The sequence below is a fragment of the Gracilinanus agilis genome, chromosome 6, assembly GCF_016433145.1.
Source record: "Gracilinanus agilis isolate LMUSP501 chromosome 6, AgileGrace, whole genome shotgun sequence".
Lineage (NCBI taxonomy): Eukaryota > Metazoa > Chordata > Mammalia > Didelphimorphia > Didelphidae > Gracilinanus > Gracilinanus agilis.
The window spans coordinates 127,618,064-127,640,420 of record NC_058135.1 but is presented as its reverse complement, the minus strand read 5'-3'; the positions used below and the strand labels follow the sequence as shown (position 1 = coordinate 127,640,420).

The window sequence follows — 22,357 nt, the reverse complement described above, 5'->3', positions numbered from 1 at the left end:
TCAAATCTGAGATCCTTGTCAGTTCAAAAATCCTGGCTTTTATACCCAAGCCTCAACAGCCCTTGGCACCTGCCATGTTTCTGCTAGGCTCGCTTCATTCTACATTCCTAGCAGGTAACTGCCCATCATCTTGATTTCAACGTGGCTGTTCACTTTATCATTACAGTATTCTATTAGTGTAATCTATTCAACTGATCCACCATTTTGTTTCTTTGCCAGTACCAGTTTGTTTTGATGATCACTGGTTTGTAATACAATCTGAGATCTAGTATAGTTAGGCCACCTTCCTTCACAATTTTTTCATTGAGTCTTTTGATATAATTGATCTTTCGTTCTTCCAGAAATATTTTATTGTTTTTTCTAGCTCTATAAAAATTTTTTGTGGCAGCGTGATTGTTATGGTACTAATTAAGTAGGTTAGTTTAGGTACTATTATCTTTTTTTTTTTATTATATTGGCTTAGCCTACCCATCAGCAATTAATATATTTCTGATTGTTTAGATCTGACTTTGTGTAATAAGTTTTTTGTACAAAGTTTTTTAAATGTATTTCTTAGGTTCACTTTTGGGTGATAAAACTCGAATGATTGAGCTGTCAAAAGATATGAATGCATACATCAGACCATCTCCTACTAGAGGAACTTTAGGAGGTGTAACAAGGACTACAAATGAAGCTATTCTTCTCTGTGAAGGAGGAGGCTATGATATCATTCTTATTGAAACTGTAGGTAAGTAATGTTTTGCCATCTTTTTGCTAAAAAAGTAAAATATTATGTTAAGTTTTATGAAAAGGTAGGTTCTATATAATTATTTACATATAATTCATTCAATTAATTTTCTTAAACATGGAAGATATTTGAGCTAAGCAATGTGTATACAAAAATCTATAAGGCACTGTTCCTATCTTTAAAGAACTTACATTTTAATAGGTGAGGTAAGACATATTAGTGAGTAACTTTATACAAAATGATATAAATATCATAAGTTGTTCAAACAAAAGGGACCATAGGAACAGAGCTTTGAAATAATAGTAATCTTTTACAATTACTGTGTTAGTCTCTCCTTGTAATATATTAGAAAAAAATGTGTTCATGCTGTTTGCATTGTATGGTGAAGAAAGGAGATTTGCTCAAACTTTGATTGAGTTTGAATAGAGTAGCATATTGTAGTAGAAAGAGTAATCATCTAGAAGTCAGAAGTATTGTTGTCTAGTGTTATCATTCTGGGATTTGTGGAACTTATTTAACCTTTCTGAGCTTCTCTTTCTTTTTCTGTTTCTTAAGTATAAAATAAGGGGCTTTTAATTAACATTGTTTCTAAGGTTCTCTTCAGGCCTAAAATTCTCTAATTATTTTTGTGCCCTTTGGCCAAAAAGCAGTTTTTCTTTCCTACTTCATTCCTTGTTCTAATTGAGATAGCATTTGTCTAAGCTCTGAAATAACCCATAAAACACACTCAAAAATATAGAAGTAAAAAATGATGAGGATGACTTGTTCATGACTTTGTTACCCTATTGTTTTCAAAGTTGTTCTTTTAGCTTATTCCCTCTGTCTTATGCATTCTGTTTCCAAATCTGTATTTTTTTCTTTTCACTTACATAGCTGCCAACCATTCTAGTTCAGTCCCTCATTGGCTTTCATTTGGACTATTGTAACAGACTTCTAATAGATCTTTGTGTTTCCAGTCTCTCCCTTCTATTTTGCCTCTATATAGTTGCCAAAATAATAACTACTAAGACAAAGATGAGAGTGTCACTTCTTTGATCTAAAATCTTTAGTGGCTAACTACCCTTTGCTCAAGAGTTACATTATATGTATACCTTAGCCTAACATTTATGGCCTTCCACAAAAGGATGCCAGCCTACCTTTGCAGCCTTATTTTATACTACACGCCTTCATAAATTTTGAATTCCAGTCAAACTAGACTGTTGACTATTCCCTGAATTCAGTAGTCCATTGTCTGAGGATTCCATATATTGGAAGAAGCTATTTCCCATAACTAGAAAGCTCTGTGTTTTCATCTTCTTTTTTCAGAGTCCCTGACTTTATTCAAGGTTCACCTTAGAGGGACTTCTGGAAGCCTCTCATTTTTGTCCTACTTCCAAATTTATGGTTCTTTCTCCTCCATTTTGTTTGTATAATACTTATTTATATACCTATAGTTTCCACCTAAAGGTCCAAAAGCATACAAATTCTCTAAAGGCAGGGATTGTTTAATTTTTGCCTTCATATTCCCAGTGTCTTGCACATAAGCACATAATAAATGTTAAATTAAAAATTAACACAGTACATTTTAGGTCTACTTTGTTTCATCTCTTCATCATGCAGACTAGAAATACAATTGTTGTATACTTTATATATAAATTATTTTCCAATTTATATGTATAAATTGATTTTCTTTCTCAGGTTTCCACCCTCAGCCCCCTAAAAATAACAGAATAAAGCCGAGTAACAAGTCACAGAAAAATAACCACGTTGGCCATGTCCAAAATATATCTTATTCTGCATCTTGAGTCCATAAGCTTTTCTGTCAGGAGAAATGTGTTAATTTTAACAAATTTCTCTGGAAACAAAATATTTGAAATTATGTTATGGAATTTTACCTGTGTGGAGGACGTTTGAAAGTTTGACTTTCCCAAAACTTGACTTTCTTTATTTCAATAAAGATACCATCATGATTTTCCTTATAGAAGTTCTGCATTTGCTTCTCAAGTAGGTTTTGAGGAATACATTTTGAATGTATGCTTACCATTAACATTTTTCAGGTGTGGGGCAATCAGAGTTTGCAGTTGCAGACATGGTTGATATGTTTGTTTTATTACTACCACCAGCAGGAGGAGATGAATTGCAGGTAATCATTCTCTATTTCTTAAGTGGAAATATGTGGGGCATATCCCTGAAATTCCAAATTTTCATTTTTGCCTATATAGGCATACTCCTTACCTCACATGAATTGGTTCTTTGAAGGGTGTATGATCAAGTGAGTTCATTGATTTTGTTCAGTTTTGGCTTAGGTAGTGTTTTTAGTGTTATGATGATGTTTGTTTGCAATTTATTTGTAAGGCAATATTATTGAGAGTATACCTTTATAAGTTAAAAGGATAAAAATAAGTGAGCAGAGAAGCATGATTATTTATTGACTAGAATACTTGACTAGATGACAGGTTGTTTGTTTTTTGTTCCTAACTTCCACAGATTTACTGTGTGACCTTAAAGTAAGTCATATGACCTATTTTCTCCATTAGTAAAATGAGAATGGTTAGAAAAGGATAGCTCTGACCTACAGAGACAATTGAAGTCATGCTGTTTGTACTATGTGTACTTCAGAACTTTGTTAGATACATGGTCCTTTAATTGATTCTGTATTTTTCTGGTCTACTTTATAAAAAATAGTGTTCTACCCCTATTCTAGGAATCATTTGAATAGTTAAAAATTTTTTTGTTCTTGTAACTTACTTTGTATTGCTATGAAGAGTGTAAAATTATTAGCTACTAAATTTTATTAGTGAAAGCTATTTGAAAAAATATGCAATTTTATAGCATTTTAGAAATAACATTTTCCCATTGGTTACCATAATTATGGCTTACTGACCATTGGATTTTATCTTTTGACATTGACATTTAATTACAGAGTATAGTTTGCATCAAAAGACTGGGATAATAGCTTTAAAAAATTTAAGGCTTCAGTTTACTTTTAGATTATTAGTTATTTTTTCAAGCAGAGGAAAAATTTGTCATGTGCATCAATATGTATATATATATATATTCCATACGTGTATGATATGCACATATATATGAAGAATATTTCAAAAAGCAGAGTTTTCTTTTCTACAAATGTACTATTTTAGCTGTCCCAATGATTTTAATGTTAGAATTACATAAAATAGCTACTGCATTAGTGGTGTTATGTGTCTTATCTTTCTGAGCAACATAGTGATGGATAACTTTTAACAGTGATACCCAAAGTGGGCGCTACCACCCCCTGGTGGGTGCTGCAGCGATCCAGGGGAGCGGTGATGGCCATGGGTGCATTTATCTTTCCCATTAATTGCTATTAAATTAAAAAAATTAATTTCCAGGGGGCTAAGTAATATTTTTTCTGGAAAGGGGGCAGTAGGCCAAAAAAGTTTGGGAACCACTGACTTAAAATCTCAATAAAGAACTTAGTAAGCATTTATTATGTTCCAGGTACTATGGTAAAAACAATGTAGATACACATACAAACAAGATAGTCCCTGTCCTTATGGAGCTTCATTAGGAGGGGGAAAACTGATTTTACATTTGGGGGAGGCCATATAGAAGAGGGAGCTCTTAGGTGGAGTCTTGAAGAAATGGATACTGAAAGTTTAGAAAAAGAAGGAATGTCTTGTAGGTATCAAGGATGGTTTTTTGTCAATCCAAAGAAGTAGAATGTAGTATGGCATGGTGAGTCTAGAGAAAAAAAAAACTGGCAGTGTAGTTTGGTTTGACTGTAGAGAGCATGAAGGGAATTAATACAAGAAAAAAAGACCTAAGTTGAAACTGATTCTGGAGAGCCTTTGTATTTTATCCTGTGGGTAGCACAGAAGCATTGAAAGTTTTGGAACAAAGGTGTGATATCAGAACTGCTCTGAGAGGCTTATTTTAGCACTTTTGTGTGGATAAGAGAGTTGAGATGCTATAGACAGGGAGATGTTTTATTAGCCTAGACTAGTTAATGATAGTACAAGTGTGAAAGCTGATGAGAAGCTATGTGATCTTGGCCCTAAGGAAGTGTAATCAATATGTTTGGGCAACTGATTTTATATTAAGGGTGAGGGGAAATGAAAGAAGAAGAGTCAAAGATATTCCAAGGTGTGAAGATATGTATAACATGGGCATGTGATGGTGGTCTTGTTGCTTATACCTTCACATAGCATCTCTCCCATCTGTCTCCTCTTGAGTTCTGGCATCCACTTGAGTTCTGGCATCTTATCACCTTTTCACCTAGACTATCACAAAGAGCCTCCCAGTTGGTCTCCCTGATTTAAGTCTCTCCCTTTCCAATCCATCTTCCACATTACCGCTAAACTGATATTCCTAAAGCACAGAAATGACTATCTTAGTCCTTTGTTTAACTTTTTAAAAAATTCTGAATTAAGCAGACAGAAAAGAGCATTTCTTTGTATGAAAGTGAAAATACCAAAAGAGGATTTTTGTACAAAATCCTGAATTGCTATTCTATATTGTTTGCTTTTGAAAAAGTACGACAGTAAATTTAACATGTCACTTTCAGAATTGTCCTATTTATCTGTACTTATTTCTGAAATTCCTTCTTTTCTTCTCTGAATACTGTGTTCCAGTAGCTCTCCTCTTTTCTTTTTGTGACATCTCCATGCTATCTCTTTTTTCCTCCTCCCCCTACCTTCCACACCTATTAAAAACAAAAAGAAAAGAAAAATCCCTTGTAACAAATAATCATACTCATATGAAATAAATCCACACAATGGCAATGTCCAAAAATATATACCTCTTTCCACACCTTGAGTCTATTGCCACTCCATCAAGAGGTGGTAAAATTTTATCAAGTTATTCTGGTGATGTGCTTGTTCAATGCTTTGATCAGAATTCTTAAAACTTTTAAAGCTTTAGTGAAAATTAAAAGGGAAACAGGTAACTGGGAAAAAATTTTTTGCAACAACTCCCAGAAAAAAGTCTCATTTTCAAGATATTTAAGGAACTGATCCAAATGTATAAGACTTAGAGTCATTCCTCAACAAATGATCCAATGGAAAGGCAATTTTCAAGGGAAGAAATCTAAGCTATTTACAATCATATGAAAAATACTCAAAAATTACTAATAATTAGAGAAATGCACAATAAAATAGCTTGGATATTCTGTCTTATACCAACCAAACTGGAAGAAGTAACAAAGGAGGAAAATGACAAATTTTAGAGGTCTAGGAGAACAGAATCACTAATGCATTGCTGATGGAGCTAGGAATTCATCCAGCCTCTCTGCGAAAGCACTTTGGGACTATTTCAATAAAGTTACTTTCAAACTGTGCATACTTTTTGATCTTACTATCACCACTAGGCCTATATCCAAAAGAAATCAGAGAATGAGGATAAATAAAAATTATAACAGATCTTTTGTGATAACCCAAATTGGGAAACCAAGAGGTATCCTTCTATTGGAGAATGGCTAAACCAACTGTGGTATATTTAAATAATATCATGTTATTGTGCCATAAGAAATGATGAAATGGACAAATTCAAAAGAAATTGGAAATAGCTTTACAAACAGATGCATTGTGGAGTGAACAGAACTAGAAGAACAATTTATACAATGATAAAATTATAGAGAAAAATAACTTTTAAAGATTTAGAACTCTGAATAACAGCATGATAAGTCATTAAACCAAAAGAGTGAAGATGAAACAGCCTATTCATCTCCTGACATAAAGGTGATTTAAAAAAGTTGTGTATTTTGTTTTTGACTTGGCTAATGCGGGAATTTATTTTGCTGGACTACGTAGATAAGTATTATTTGGGGGATTATTCTTTTTTTATTTGTGCATTGTGGAGAGGGTAATAATAGGAAGGACAGATTCACATAAAAATGTTTGTTACTTGAAAAATAACAATTTAAAACCTTACTTTTAAAAATCTTTCAGGGTTGTTTTTCTTTACACTGTGTTGCTGCCATTATATATGTGTAAGGTGGGGCAGTAATGTAAGGGGTTAAAATTAAAGGGTTGGACTAAGTTATTTAAGAGTATGGTTGCCAGGAATTAATTACTCAATTCCAATTTTTTTAATGGTAATTTATTTACAAAAGGAGAGAGAGTGAAAGTAAGAAAATTAGAGAGAGGATAGGGTAAGATATCTAATCTAACACATTAAGTATTTTGCTCTGGCCCCTAGCTCAACCTAGGCAGGGCTAATTAGTCCTCAGTCAGAGGGGCCTCAGCCTTGAGCCAAGGGCCCAGTGATGAATAAAGCAAGAGCTTCAACCATGAAGCCTCTCCCAAGAGGGGAGGCCTCTCCTGAGGCTAGTCCCTTCAGAAAATCCAGGAAGGAGTCAGTCTTTTTCACTCACCTATATGTTGGTTCAAAGGGAGAGATTTAAGAACAGTCTCACCAAGTCCAGGATCTCAGGTCTATGAAACAGATTCTTCATCTGCCTCCAACTTGAAACTTGGAACTCCAAAGCATGAAGAGCTCCCCACAAGAAGTTGTAACTCCTTTTTAAAGATGCTTCTTTGCATCACTTCCTGTGCCTTCCTCCACTTTTACATGGATCAATTATAGATTATAGTTTTGCTTAGGACTGCCCAGGGGACAGTCAGTGGTTTCTGATTTGTCACCCACTTTTGCACACATGGGTCACAGAACTCCCCCTCTCAAGTGTAAGTGGGGTATATACGTTTCTGGTGATTAAATCTAAAAAGGGCCAGGGGAGAGTTAATCCCATGTTCACATATGTTTCTTGTGATTCTGTTTATATAATTCTGCTTCTTGATTCCTAGGATTCTCTGAAATCTTCTTTTCCATCATTTCTTATGGTATAAGAATCCATTACATTGATATATCATAATTTGTTCAGCCATCCTTTACTTGAAAAGACACCCTCAAGCCGCTTGAGAACAGAGATTATTTTATTTTTTGTTTTTGTATCCTTAACACCCAATACAGTTGTTTGACTCGTAAGCACTTCTTAAATGTTTATTGATTGATTTACCCCTCAATTGCCGGTGCCCTTGTATATGTTGTTTACCCTAAATTAATGCTTCTTGAGGACAGAGACAGTCCCATTTATATCTTTCCATTGTATCTCCAAATAAAAAAAAATATGTATGGTGTAGAGTTGCATTAGGGATCTAAGTATCTGGGACACAGAAGCCACTTAAATTTTTGAATGGATGGCATTATCAGTAATAGTAGGGAATCTTAGAGGAGATATGGGTTTGGAGAAAAGTTAAGTTTAGTTTTGGACATGTTTAGTTCAACATGCCAGTGAGCCATTTAGATGGAGGTATTCAGTAGGAAAGGTGGCAGGACTAAAATACTATGGAGTTCCCCTTGCAGGAGAGAAATATAAGCTCAATGTGTAGATTTTAGAGCTACCCACAATAATTGATAATTGAACACACAAGAGCAGATAGAGACAACAAGGGAGAGAGTATATGGACAGAAGAGGATGGGGCATAGAATAGTGCCTTGGGGCATGTTTAAACTTAAGCTGAAATAAGTTAATGATACTTTTCTCACAAAGTCAGATCTAAACAACTGGAAAAATGTTAATTGCTTATGAATAGGCTGAGATAATAGAATAAAAATGACAAATCTTTTTTTCTTTTTTCTTTTTTTTTTTGAAAACCCTTACCTTCTGTCTTAGAATCAAAACTGTGTTTTGGTTCTAAGGCAGAAGAGTGGTAAGGACTAGGCAATGGGGGTCAAGTGACTTGTCCAGAGTCACACAGCTAGGAAGTGTCTGAGGCCAGATTTGAACCCAGGACCTCCCATATCTGGGCCTGGCTCTCAATCCACTGAGCCACCCAGCTGCCCCCCAAAATGACAAATCTATATAAATTTATTTATTGACTCAGTGCCATACCACTCAAACTGCCCCAAAATTCTTTTATGAAGCTAGAAAAAATATTAACAGAATTCATCTGGAAGAACAATAGGTCAAAAATACCAAGGGAATTAATGAAAAAAAATGTGAAGGAAGGTGGCCTAGCAGAACCAAATCTCTACTATAAAGCAGTAATCATCAAAACAATCTGGTACTGCCAAGAAATAGAATGACGGATCAGTGGAATAGATTAGGTACACAATATACAGTTATAAATGACCATAGCAATCGAGTGTTTGATAAACCCAAAGGTCCAAGCTTTGGGACAAGAGCTATTTGACAAAAACTACTGGGAAAATGAAAACAATATGCCAGAAACTAGGTATAGTTTCTTATGCCCTATACTAAAATAAGGTCAAAATAGGTATAGGATTTAGAAATAAAAGGTGATATCAGCAAATTAAGGGAGCATAGAATAATTTACCTGGTAGATCATCAGAGAAGGGGGGAATTTATGACCAAACGAGAGATAAAATATTATAAGATATAAAATGAATAATTTTGATTATTCACTTAAAAGGTTTAAACAAAAAAAATTTTAAAGGTTTTAAACAAAGTTAATGTAACCAAGATTGGAAGGAAAACAAACTAGGAGATTTTGCAAATTTCTCTGATAAAAGCTTCATTTCTCAAATATATAGAGAATAGAGTCAAATTTATAAAATATAAATCATTTCCCCAATTAACAAATGATCAAAGGATATGAATAGGCAGTTTTCAGATAAGAAATAAGAGCTATCCAGAATAACATGAAAAAATGTTCTAAATCACTCTTGATTATAAAAAGGCAAATTAAAACAACACTGAGGTACCACCTCATACATATCAGATTGGCCAATATGACAGTAAAGGAAAATGATAAATGTTGGAGTGGATTTGGCAAAATTGGTACACTAATGCATTGTTGGCAGAGTTGTGAACCAATCGAACCATTTTGGAAGGCATTTTGTAATCATACCCAAAGGATATAAAACAGTGTATATATACCCTTTGATCCAGTAAAACCACTACTGGATCTGTATCCCAAAGAGATTTTTTTAAAAAAGGGGGGAGGGTTGGGGGAAAAGGACCTACTTGTACAAAAATATTTATAGCAGCTTTTTCTTTGGTGACAGAATTAGAAATTGAGAAGATGTCCTTCAATTAGGGAATCACTGAACAAATTGTGGTATATGATATTGGAATAAGAATGCATTATAAGAAATTAGGTGTAGAATGATTTCAGAAAAACCTGAAAAGACCTACATGAACTGATGCAGAGTAAAGTGAGAACCAGGAGAACATTGTGCATAGTAACAGCAAAATTATATGATGATCAACTGTGAAAGACTTAGCTACTCTGAATAATACAGTGATCCAAGGCAGTTCTGAAGGACTTAAGACAAAATATGCTATCCACCTTTAGAGACAGAGCTGTGGTGGAGTATGAATCCAGATTGAAACATTGTTTTTCACCTTATTTTATTTGTGTGCATTTTGATTTGAGGGTTTTGGTTTTATTCATGTATTCATTCATGTATTCAGCATATTTTGGAAATATGTTTTGAATGATAATACATGTATAACCCAGATAAAATTGCTTAGGGATGGGGAGGGAAGGGTAGGAAAGAGACAATTTGGATCTTGTGATTTCAGAAAACATGTTAAAAATTGTTATTGCATGTAATTGAGAAAAGAAAATATTTTTAAAATAAATTAATAAAAAAGAATAAGTTAATGAAACAACTTGCCTTAACAATACAGCATTGATTAGTTTACCAGTGATCATGTTTATTCCTGTTTGCTCCTTTTTATCCATTAGGGCATCAAACGGGGTATAATTGAAATGGCTGACTTGGTAGCCATAACTAAAGCTGATGGGGACTTGGTTGTGCCAGCTCGAAGGATACAAACAGAGTATACAAGTGCAATGAAATTACTCCGCAAGCGCTCAAAAGTCTGGAGACCAAAGGTAAGTATCCATTCCATTGTAAGCTTTTCCTTTTGAATGAATGGTTCACATTATATAAAAGAATGTAAATCCTAAACAAGGTACATAAATCATTCAGCTTTTATGTGAAGATTACCATTTTAAAAGTTATGACAATGATAGATATTAAAATTATCGCTGGCCTGTTACATGCCAAAAAGTAGGGTTCTAGGTATGAAGTAATAGATTTTTTAGTTGCTTAATGCTCAATTTTGACCATGTTGAAATGCTAGTAATTCCATTCTGAAAGAAACCATCCCCAAGATTATGGAGCTATTGATTGATCTCTACAAGGTGAAAGAGTAAAGGCTTTTTTCCAGCATGTTATAAAGCTGGAGTAAAAAAAAGTAGTCTCATATCTACTGATGTTTTAATACTCATTTCTTCAGTTTTGTCTGTAAAAGATTATTGTATTCTTATAGAAAGAAACCACAAACTTGAAAGCTATAAAAAAGTGAAATCATGTTTCTTAAGCTCAGCTTCCAGTCAAACCCACACTGCGACTGTTAATGTGATCTTCCTCACTATTCACCTACTGTGCTGATCTATTCCCCCAATCAGGGACATTTGCCCCAAATAATGGGGCCATCGTTTCAAAGCCAACTCAGTGTCTAGCAAGCAGTCAGGCATCAGGAAAACCTATCTAGCTTTGCAGTTTTTTATCTTCATGATCCCCTTACAAGTAGTTGGCAACAAAATTACTGTGTAATTTTAGTTAAGTTAATCTTTGTATCTACTTTTCTACATTTAAAAAATATAGCTTGTATTTGTTGTTTATCTGTATATTGAGAATGAGCCATTGAAGAAAAATGCTTACTATTCCTTTGATATAAGAGAGATTGCTCTTCATTTTTCTATAGGTAGTACGCATTTCTGCAAGGACTGGAGAAGGTATCACTGAGATGTGGGACAAAATGAGAGAATTCCGGGACCTTATGCTTGCCAGTAGTGAGTTCATTAGCAAGAGACAGAAGCAGCAGAAAGTCTGGATGTGGAACCTAATCCAGGAAAATGTGTTAGAACATTTTCGAAATTGCTCATCAGTGAAGGACCAGATTCCTCTTCTGGAAGAAAAGGTTGCTGCGGGGGATATTTCTCCAGGACTAGCAGCAGATCTATTGTTGAAAGCTTTTAAAACACAAAACTAATTTATATGATCCATGAATATGTTAAAATATTTTAATATTAAAATTAACTCATGATATTTACATTTTGCCATTCAGTTTTTTTGTGGCCAAATGTGATTTCCATATTTGAAACTTACACTTGTAAAACTGGGAAAAAGTAAGGTATTGGTGGCAAGGACAAGACAATTTCACAACACTTAGGAAGGCCTGTTTTATGGAAACATAATAGATGGCCCAGGTCCTCTGATGGTATGAGAAGCTGAAACTGAGTGAGTGTGGGGATCCCTAGGTTGTGATGGTGAACACTAAGAATGTTTGTGACTAAATACACCCAACTCCACTATAACAGTGTCCCAGGAATAAGTGATCAAATAAGAGGCTGTGGGTTAGATCACACAGCTCCCTGACTGCTTATCCTGGCTCCAAAACTGATGGATAACACTAGTGATTGCGGCTTCATTTTAGTTTGAGTAATCCTTCTTCCCTCATGTACCCAAGGATATGTTTGATGATCCTTAGGGTAATGATGACATCCACCTAAGTAAGTTTCAAGATTTAATAACAACAAACTTAGGGAAAGGGAAACAGGGACTGAAGGAAAGAGGTGTAAGGGAAAGTCTGACTAAAGCTAATGATGCTCAGGTGATGTCAATTGAAGGTAGTCAGGTTGAGATGAACAGCTGGAGAGGTTTGCCTCTCTCTCTTGGTTGCAACCTGGCCATGCCAGGCTGTTTAGCCTGAACCAGGTTATTTGATGGTATTTATATTGCTTCTTCCTTGATGATGATTGATTAGGATGTATAATACAGATACACACAGAAGTTGAGGGTGTGGTAGTGATTAGAACTGGATGCAGGTAATCTGGGTTGATTTGGCCTACCCCAATTCCCAACCAACCTCCCACCACAATCCCCTTCTCCGAATGGAGAGAGCTTCTGGTTCAAAATTCTGCTTTTTATAGTCTGCCAGCCACTGCCTCTCCCTTGCTGGCTCATGGCAAGCTTGATTGGTTCCAAGTTCTAAACTGCTAAGTGTCAATTATTCTGCTCTCCATTTTGCAGAGCAGAAATGATATTCCAGTCCTTACCATTTTTTACCTAGTTAGATTATTAACTATATTCATTTTCTGTTCCTCTAGGCATACAGAAGTGGGACCCACTGAGCTCTTGCCCTCAGGTGCAAAAGCAATGCAAGATTGCCTTCTTTCCTTAGTCAGGAACAAAGAAAACTTGAGGGAGGCAGACAGGAGACCATATCCCAGAAATACTTTCATTCCAGACAAAAAATCAGAAGTGATCACATCTTTAAAGTTCTGCTTGGGGCTAATAATAATAGAGTCATTATTGAAAACCTTAAAATATAATTTGACATCTAACAAATATCAGATTCATTAAGGAATTTTTGAAATGGTTGCATATTTTGTAAGGTAGCAAGAGAAGTGGGGAAAGTCCAGGATGGCTAAACTATAGGGTAAGCGCTCAGATTTGAAAACCAATCTCAAATGAGAGATGGAACCAAATCAAAAGCCAAGGAATCCATTGTAGACTATATGGGCCAGGTAATCTACTAATTCCAATGAATCCCTTAAAGGAGAGCATGGTCACTCCCCCAAATTCCAGCTAATCCTTAATTATTGAAGAATTAATTATTCAATTTGTAGCAATTTAAACTTTTTATTCCTCTTCCCCACTTTGCTACTTTGGTTAGAAGCTTTAAAATTTGTTTTATTAATTAAAGACTATTGGTTGAAAAAATTAAGATTTCATTTCTCCTTTCTGTATTAAAGATAATAGCATTTGAAATTTAGTTGTAAGATTTCAAACTACCTAAGTTATTAAGCCCAAAGGACCTCCTTTTCCTTTGTTTTCATTTCTTTCCCACTGTCCTATTACTGCTTCAGTACTTTCACTTCTTATAATTGTTAAGCATTTGACAGTAGTTTTAAAATCCTTTCTATAGTTAATTCTCGGAATATATTTTATACTTTGTAATGATACAAACCCAGTGGCATTTTGTCAGCGGAGTTCCTGCTTAGTTAAGTCTGTAGAAACTCATCACCAGAGGCTTAGCCACCAGGTGATGAAATGCTTTTGGCCACAGTATTATGGGGTTGCATTAGGAGAGGGAATGCTCACTCAAATGAAAACAGGAATCCTGGAAGTAGTGAAGTCTGTATATTTCAGTAAGTCAATTTCTGTGACCCATAAGATATGTTCATCATACAAATTATTTTCCCAAGAACCTCTATGAATGTCCTAATTTTCAAATGTGTTGGAACATTTAAAGCAGAATCTTATTTCCTAACTTTCTAAATTTAATTTCCTCAAGTATTATTTTAGCCCACATTTCTTTCAAGTTTTCACAATACTAATGGTATTAGGATATCTATTTCATAGAATCAAAGTTAGAAAGCTCTTTGAAAGGCTTATTTTGCCAATCCTCATATTTTCAGAAAGGATCAAACTTAAATAATCCCAGCCATCTGGAACTCTGTCGTGTTTTTAAAGACATAACTCTTCAGTGAGAGGCAGAATAGCATATTTAACAAGGGGCTATGCTTGGGGTCACGAAGACCTGCATTCAAGTCCTGTCTCAGAGATGTATTACTTATGTGAAAATGAACAAGTTAATTAGCTTCTCCATGACCCAGATTACTCTAAAACAGTTAATTATAGATTAGTACTGGTAGAGGAAGTTTTGACACCAGTAGGCCCCCATATTGATGAAATCACAGACATGGACAACTCATTTTTTTCTGCTCAAACCATATACTTATTGTAGATGATAGTGAGGCATCCTCCTTTCTCAAAGTATTTGAAATTACTATGTCAACTACGTTTTACCTTTAGAAAAAAGTGCATTTTTACAAATTAGTGTTTCAAGTAATATATTTGAAAACAAAATATTATAGTTTGATAAAATGTTAATAGTGGTGAATGACTATTTTATGGAAATTTTTTAAAAGAAAAAACAATTTCACTTTGAGTTACTTTAATTCATGAAAACTTAGGCAGTATGAATTTAATTGTTTTCTGAATTGAATTTTATTTTATTTTTTAAATAGAATTTATTTCCAGGGATCTCACCTGCTCCCTCCCCTCTCCACACCACATAAAGCATCACCCGACAAAAAGATATGTATATATAAATTATCACATAACTTGATATTAAGTATTCCCTGATTTGATACGTTTCTGATGAAAATAGATATCTTTCCTACTTTTCTTTAGGTGATTGAAGAAGAAGACTTTTAGGATTACTGTGAAATGAATACCATAAGTTCTGTGCTTTATAGCTCTTTCTGAAATGAACAGAAGGGTTCTATGGCTATAGTGCAACAGGATGTTCGGGCCAAAGTAATTTTTTTCCCAAACTCATACTGTGTATTTTGATGCCAAAAAAGAGTGGTGTGAAATTGAGGCAACACTGTTGCAGTTCTTTAAGGGAAAACAAGTCTGCAGCAAGCTTGACTTAAAATCCATTTAAGTCAGATTCCTGAGATCATTGAAAAAACAAGTATTACAACATACAGACACACTGAATGGAACAGTTCTGCTAGTGTTTCTCTAACAATTTATTCTCTTAAATAATAAGAATGGGATCACAATACTTGTTTTCTACTACTTTACTACTATATTGGGAGGAAGAAATAGAACTTAAGAAAATGAAAATGTTAAGAACCTTTTGATCAAACCGGTTATGGATAGTAGAAGCTCAGTCTGAAAAAAGACAATTTTAAAAGCACTCAAGAATCATTTTTTTAAATATTTCAAAGAAATACTAAAAGAATCAGAAAAGATGAGGGATGGAACAACTTGATGGCTCAGTGAATGAGAGCCAAGTATAAGTGGTCTGGGTTTAAATCTGGCCTCAGATTTATCTGGCCATTTAAATCTGGCCTTTAAAAACCCCCATTGCCCAATCCTTACCACTCTTCTGCCTTGGAATCAATGCACAATATTGATTCTAAGATGGAAGGTAAGGTTTTTTGTTTGTTTGTTTGTTTTTGAAGGAAAGATGAAGGATAGCTCTCCCCTATCCCATCTTTCCAAAAGGACAATGTAAAAAACACCAGAAACTACTAAACCATGCTAAACATCCTTTTTTAAAAGTTTTTTTTAACAAAACAAACCCTTACCTTCTCTTAGAATCTTCCACTCATGTTGCTAATTGAGAAATGCAGAGTGCAAGATCCTTCTGTGTCTACTGATGAATATCAAAAAGTAATTTGATTTGTAGAACAAAACGCAACCTTAAGGGCTATCTTCCTATGAGATATTTTGAAATACAGTTGTTAAAATCATGAAGTTCTATGATACCTATTTTAGAATGGGATCATGGTGACAACTCTGTTCTAGGATTTGATAAAAATCAAAATAAAAGTAAAATTAAAAAAAATATGCTTATGGTGTTTTCCAGTGTTGTGGAAGAGAGCTTCTGTAGAGTCTAAGTAGATGGCTTCTCTACTGAGTGCAAGGATCTTCAGTGACTTGCCCATTTTTACACAGATACTATGCACTAGAAGCAGGATTTGAAATAAAAACTTTCACCTGACAAGCTTGGTACTCTGCCCACTACATTACACGATTTCTCTGTGTGTAGCTATATCCATAAATATACAGATATGAATAGCTCAGGTGCTGTGGTTGGACAAGGATCTGGGCCCAGAATAGAATAGGAAGAGATCAGATCAGATTGCATTTTGAAAACAGAAGCATTTTCAATTATCATAAGTTGCTCACAACTGTGATAGTCCATCTTTTTTAAAAATTCAATTTTATTTTTAGTTCCAAATCCTCTCCTTTCTCACCCTTTGAGAAGCTAATAACTATAAAACCCGTTACAAATATGAAGTCATGCAAAATTAATTTTCACATAAGCCATGTTTTTTAAAAGGCAAGAAAAAGAAAAAATATTTCCTTCAATATGCACCGAGTCCATCACTTCTTTGGAAGGGGATAGTATTTTTCATTATGAGTCCTTTGGAATTTTGGGGGTTCATTTTGTTGAATAAGGTTATTAATAAGGACTTTCAAAGTTGATAATCTTTACAATATTCTTATTTAGCCCATATTTTAAAATACCATTCTTCCAGCAATTCTTTGTGACTTTGAATCATGGCACCTCAACATATGTGAAAGATCACAATTTTAGGCAACTCAAATGCCAATGGAAAGATGAGGGCCCTTGTTGGCAATATACAAACTTACTAACCCTTATCATGCACATAATTAATGGCATGAAAGACATCATGGATTTAATAGGATGAGAAAAGTAGGTGGGATAGTCACATCACAAGAGTTAGGAATAAAAGATGGATTGCTCAGTGCCTCTATAAAACATCCAGAGGACCAAAAGAAGGATGTAGTGTATTCAGTAAATACTTGAAAGATGAGTTACTGAAGTCATGTATACTAATCACCAATGGGATGGAAAGTTATGGAGGCTAAATTGCAACCTGCATTTGTGGAGGGAATGCACTGATGTCATCAAAGATCTATCAAAATATTTGAAGTATAAGTATCGTAATGGTTGGTTTTTGACACAGTTATTTTTTCTGCTAATAAGGCAAAAATTATTGTATTTTAAAATGATTATGCAAGATATTCTTACTTTCCTGCTTTTGCAGCTGTTCTATTGTGGGCTAATCTCAGCATTATCAGAGAAATGTCCTAGGTTCATTCATAGTCAAGCCCACAAAAGAATAAAAAAATTGTTGATGCCTTTTGTCTTTACATCAGTAATTTTTGGAAATATCCAGGCTTTCCCTCTTGAAATGGAGGAAATGTATGAAGGAAAACATTTTTAAAAAATCCCTTGCAGAAGCCTTGTGGTCTACATTTTCCCTGAGAAGTCTCCCACCTCTTTGCTAAGAGAAGGTAGATGTGCTTTGTTATCTGTGCTTCAGGACCGTTACTGGTTTTTCTATTACTTAAGAATTTGGATTCCTTAAGTGATTTTTCCTTTATATTGTAATTCATACACAAGCAATGTGGCACAGGAATATAGAAGAAATAGACTCATGGGTAGATAATAATAGACAGCATGTTTCATTCTGAGCAAATATATTATAAATTCCCTGAGAGTGAGGAAAAGCCACAAACAGCAAGTGGTCTCTGCAAAGAATAGCAGTTTAAAAGACAAACTACACATATATAATTGACCAAGTTCTACTGTGAAAAGCAATTCTATATTACATGTATATGTCATATATACAACTCTATATTACATATGTATGATATATAACATTATAAAGGTTATATAATATAGGATACATACATGTGTCATATATTATACAAACTACATTACATGCATACATATAAAATAATATTACATATTGTAATGTTCTATAATTTGTCATGTAATATATAACACACGTGTAATATATTATACATAACAACTATTAAATAGATGCTCACGGTTTCTCAATTTTGTAGGATAAAATGACAACTAGGTAAATATGAGGGAATAAATATATTCATGCCTCCTCTTTATACATTTCTCAAAATGTCATGGAAAATAACAGAAAACTTGTGGAAATCATTAAATCAGAAATCTCTTTTTATGCAATATGCTTGTGTTGGGAATAGTGACCTGGTTCATTGGTGATTTTCTTTTCTGAAAATATTTTATGCCCCAAATCAGAAAATATATGGAATTTCTTGCCACTTATAAACTCCCCAGGGTCAGAGTGGGACTTAGAAATCCATCCAGCCAAACCACCAGCATAAGCTTCTGACTATTGGGAGAAACAACTGAAAATAATGATGGTGTGTAAATGTAATAGAATATCACAGCACTTTAAGAAATTACAAATAAGACCTTTTCTAGGCATGTATCCTCAACAAATTCATAGATGGGAAAAGACTGTGCGTACAAAAATATAGCTGCACTTTTTGTGGCAACAAACAATTATAATCAAAGTAGGTTACCAATGGATTAGAATAACTCAAAAAATTGTGGTACATGAATATAGCCAAAAAGAGCCATAAGAAATGTTGAATATGAAGAATTCAGAGGAAGCTTGGCATCAGGATGCTAGGCTTTTATACCAGCATCCTTTTAGTTCAAATTTAATGTGAGGATAAAATAAAAATAATTGAAAATTTAACACAAGGGGATCTACTTTGTGCTAACATAGTAAGGATATGCAACAAGAATATAGTGTAACTTGGATGTGGTCTGCTTCTTCACCATATGGAAATGGGTCTGGTCAGTAGGACAGAGCAATGCTACTCTATGACACTGGGACTTTTTATGGCTTTGGAAGACCAGAAAGCTCTGCTAGGGAAGTTATGACCAGTCAAGTCCTTGGGGTTAAAAAATGGAAGAAGGTTCATGAGGAAAACTGGACTAATCATTTAGTTCAATTAGATCCCAAGGTGGTTTTGCCTTTCTTTAAAATCCCAGTGTTGAGGATGGAAAGAAAGAAGATGTATCAAAGTAAATGCTAGTCCATCAAACTTGGGAAGACAAGACAAACAAACAGAACAATTTACATGATCACAACATAAAGGGAAATATGGAAATATGTCAGAACTATGATAAAATGACCACTTCTAATAGCAGAAGCCTGACTCCCTTCTCTCTGCAGGAGTGGTGGGCTATAGATATAGAATTGAGCATATATTGACAGATAATAATGTATTAGTACATACAATTATTTTATTATTCTGCTTAGCTATATTTCCTTCTTACAAGGGAGGGTTCTGTTGGTGAGTGGGCAAGTTGCAGGGAAGTAACAGCTTTGTAACAAAAATGAAGCTTATAATAAAATTTTATTTAGAAGATGATTGGCAAGTACAGAGAAAACAAAGAAATATGGGAAACCATTCAAAATGCTATAGATTGAAGACAGAACCAAAAGTACAATCTACACATGGGAAAAAACCTGTGAATAATAAAAATAACAGGAAAAACCCATATACATATTCAGAAAAGTCTAGAGAAAAACATGAAGCAAATGGAAAGAACAATGGACTTGAAGCTAGCACATCCTAGTTTCAAGTCTTGCTTCTGCTACTTGCTGGTTGTATGACTTTGGGCAAACTACATCAACCCATTAGTCCTCAGCTTTCTCTTCCACAGAATGAGGAAGGTGGACAAGATACCTTTTAAAGTCTCTTTCAGCTCTAACTCCTGTTTTGTTACTCCTTGGTAAGTGTAATATACATATTTTAAAAAGCCCTGCAAATAACGAAAGTTTATGGGTTTGTATATAATTTTCATTCTTATTATTTTGTGTTTGCTGGTAGTTGTTTATTTTTAAGAATTTGGAAGTCTTTAAACACATTTCTAAAACTGACATGTCAACAAAGATGGATTTTGGAATTTCTTAGAATTGTTGAGTCAGAAATCATGTGCTGGTGAGCATCAAAGGAGAACCTCCTAGAACCTTACCTTGAACTCTTTCTGTGGTTGATCAGGGCCTGATTTAATATATTATCATTTAACTAACATTTGACAGATCAGATTTTTGGTCCTTGTACTTCGTTCTGTAGTCTTTGCACAAAGGGAATGATAAGCATAATTGGACACCTTAAAAGGCAACAACAGAGGGAATGGTGGAAAGATGGTGGAATAAGGCAGGAAATTACCTAGATCTCCCATATTCTCCCACAAATAATTTAAACATGGCCTCAAGGTGAACTTTAAAGTGGCAGAAATAATTAAAAGTTGGAATAAAGCAGTTATCCAGCCTAAGACAATTTGGTAGGCTCTTAGGAAATACCTGACCTTCCTGTGTGAAATACAGATGCATCTGGGTATTGAGGAGTCCACAAACAACAAACCCTGGATACAGCTGTGTCAGCTGCAGCCTCAGCTTTGGGAGCTTGCACCTCACAGATAATGGCACTGGTCCAGGCACAGTCCCAGGCTGTAGCTGTGGGCACAATGGACCGAGCACACATTGGTAAGGGTGATGGCAGAGGGACAGAGCCCTGTAGCGCTGTGGTCACTCCCAGGATTGTGGAGTGATTAGTTTTGGTTCCAGGGCAAAGGAGCAAGATGAGGCTTGCAGCCTACTGAGCAAGGAGCAAGAGCATTTGCTATGGCAGCTTGCCGGGGGTGCTGTTTGAAGCGTAGGGGCAAAGAGGAGTACCTGAAGTCACTTATTGACCAAGGGATGAGGGGCTAGAGCAGAATCTATAATCCTTCAGCTGATATTAAAAAAAAGCAAGGGAACAATAATGATTTCAGACAAAATTAAAGCTAAAATAGATTTAATTAAAGAAATATACAAGGAAAACTACATTATATTAAATGGTATCATAGATAATGAATATCAGTACTAAACATTTATGCACCAAATGCTATAGCATTCAATTTTTTTGAAGGTAAAAAGGAATGAATTATAAGTGAAAATAATAGCAAGACTATAATAGTTGGGGATTTCAGCCTTCTCTCTCAAAACTAGATGAATCTAAACATAAAATAAAAAAGAAGTTGAGGTGATAAATAGAATTTTGATAAGTTAAATATGGTAGACATCTGTAGAGAACTGAATGTGAATAGAAAGGAATATACCTTTTTCTTAATGGTTCATGGCACTTTTACAAAAACTGACTATATGTTAGTCAATTAGTCAATAAAATAAATTGCTTAGACTAACAGAAGAAGAAATAGAACACTTAAATTATCCCATATCAGAAAAAGAAATTGAACAAGCCATCAAAGAACTCCCTAAGAAAAAATCCCCAGGACCAGATGGATTCACAAGTGAATTCTATCAAACATTCAAAGAACAACTAATCCCAATACTACAAAAATTATTTGACAAAGAAGGAGTTCTACCAAATTCCTTTTATGACACAAATATGGTACTGATCCCAAAGCCAGGAGATCAAAAACAGAGAAAGAAAACTACAGACCAATCTTCTTAATGAACATAGATGCAAAAATCTTAAGTAGAATACTAGCAAAAAGACTCTAGCAAGTGATTATGAGAGTTATTCATTATGATCAGGTGGGATTTATACCAGGAATGCAAAGATGGTTCAATATTAGGAAAACCATCCACATAATTGACCATATCAACAAACTAACAAACAAAAAAAATCACATAATTATCTGAATCGATGCTGTAAAAGCCTTTGACAAAATACAACACCCATTCCTACTGAATAGGAATTGAATCGATTGAATAGAAAGGCCTTTCCTAAAAATAATAAACAGTATATATCAACAAACATCATCTGCAATGGGGACAAAGTAGAAGCATTCCCAATAAGATCAAGAGTAAAACAAGGATGCCCATTATCACCTCTATTATTTAACATTGTACTAGAAACACTAGCAATAGCAATTAGAGAAGAAAAAGAAATTGAAGGTATTAAAATAGGCAGTGAGGAGACCAAGCTATCACTCTTTGCAGATGATATGATGGCCTACTTAAAAAATCCTAGAGAATCAACTAAAAAGCTAGTGGAAATAATCAACAAGTTTAGCAAAGTTGCAGGATACAAAATAAATGCACATAAATCATCAACATTTCTATATATTTCCAACATATCACAGCAACAAGAGTTAGAAAGAGAAACACCACTTAAAATCACCCTAGACAATATAAAATACTTAGGAATCTATCTGCCAAGACAAACACAGGAATTATACGAACACAAATATGAAACCCTTTCCACACAATTAAAACTAGATCTAAACAA

The 22,357-nt window shown here is 34.5% G+C and overlaps 1 protein-coding gene across 2 annotated transcripts in view; it reads left to right on the top strand.

Moving 5' to 3' along the window:
• The window catches only part of MMAA (metabolism of cobalamin associated A), a 34,035-nt gene extending 22,261 nt beyond the window's left edge, over window positions 1-11,774 (top strand). For both annotated transcript variants that reach the window (XM_044680430.1, XM_044680429.1), the window contains exons 4-7: window positions 557-727; window positions 2,764-2,849; window positions 10,399-10,548; window positions 11,427-11,774. In XM_044680430.1, coding sequence (XP_044536365.1) covers window positions 557-727; window positions 2,764-2,849; window positions 10,399-10,548; window positions 11,427-11,714 — 695 coding nt within the window. In that variant the 3' untranslated portion in view covers window positions 11,715-11,774. The remainder of the gene's footprint in view (window positions 1-556; window positions 728-2,763; window positions 2,850-10,398; window positions 10,549-11,426) is intronic.
• Window positions 11,775-22,357: the final 10,583 nt, after the last annotated feature.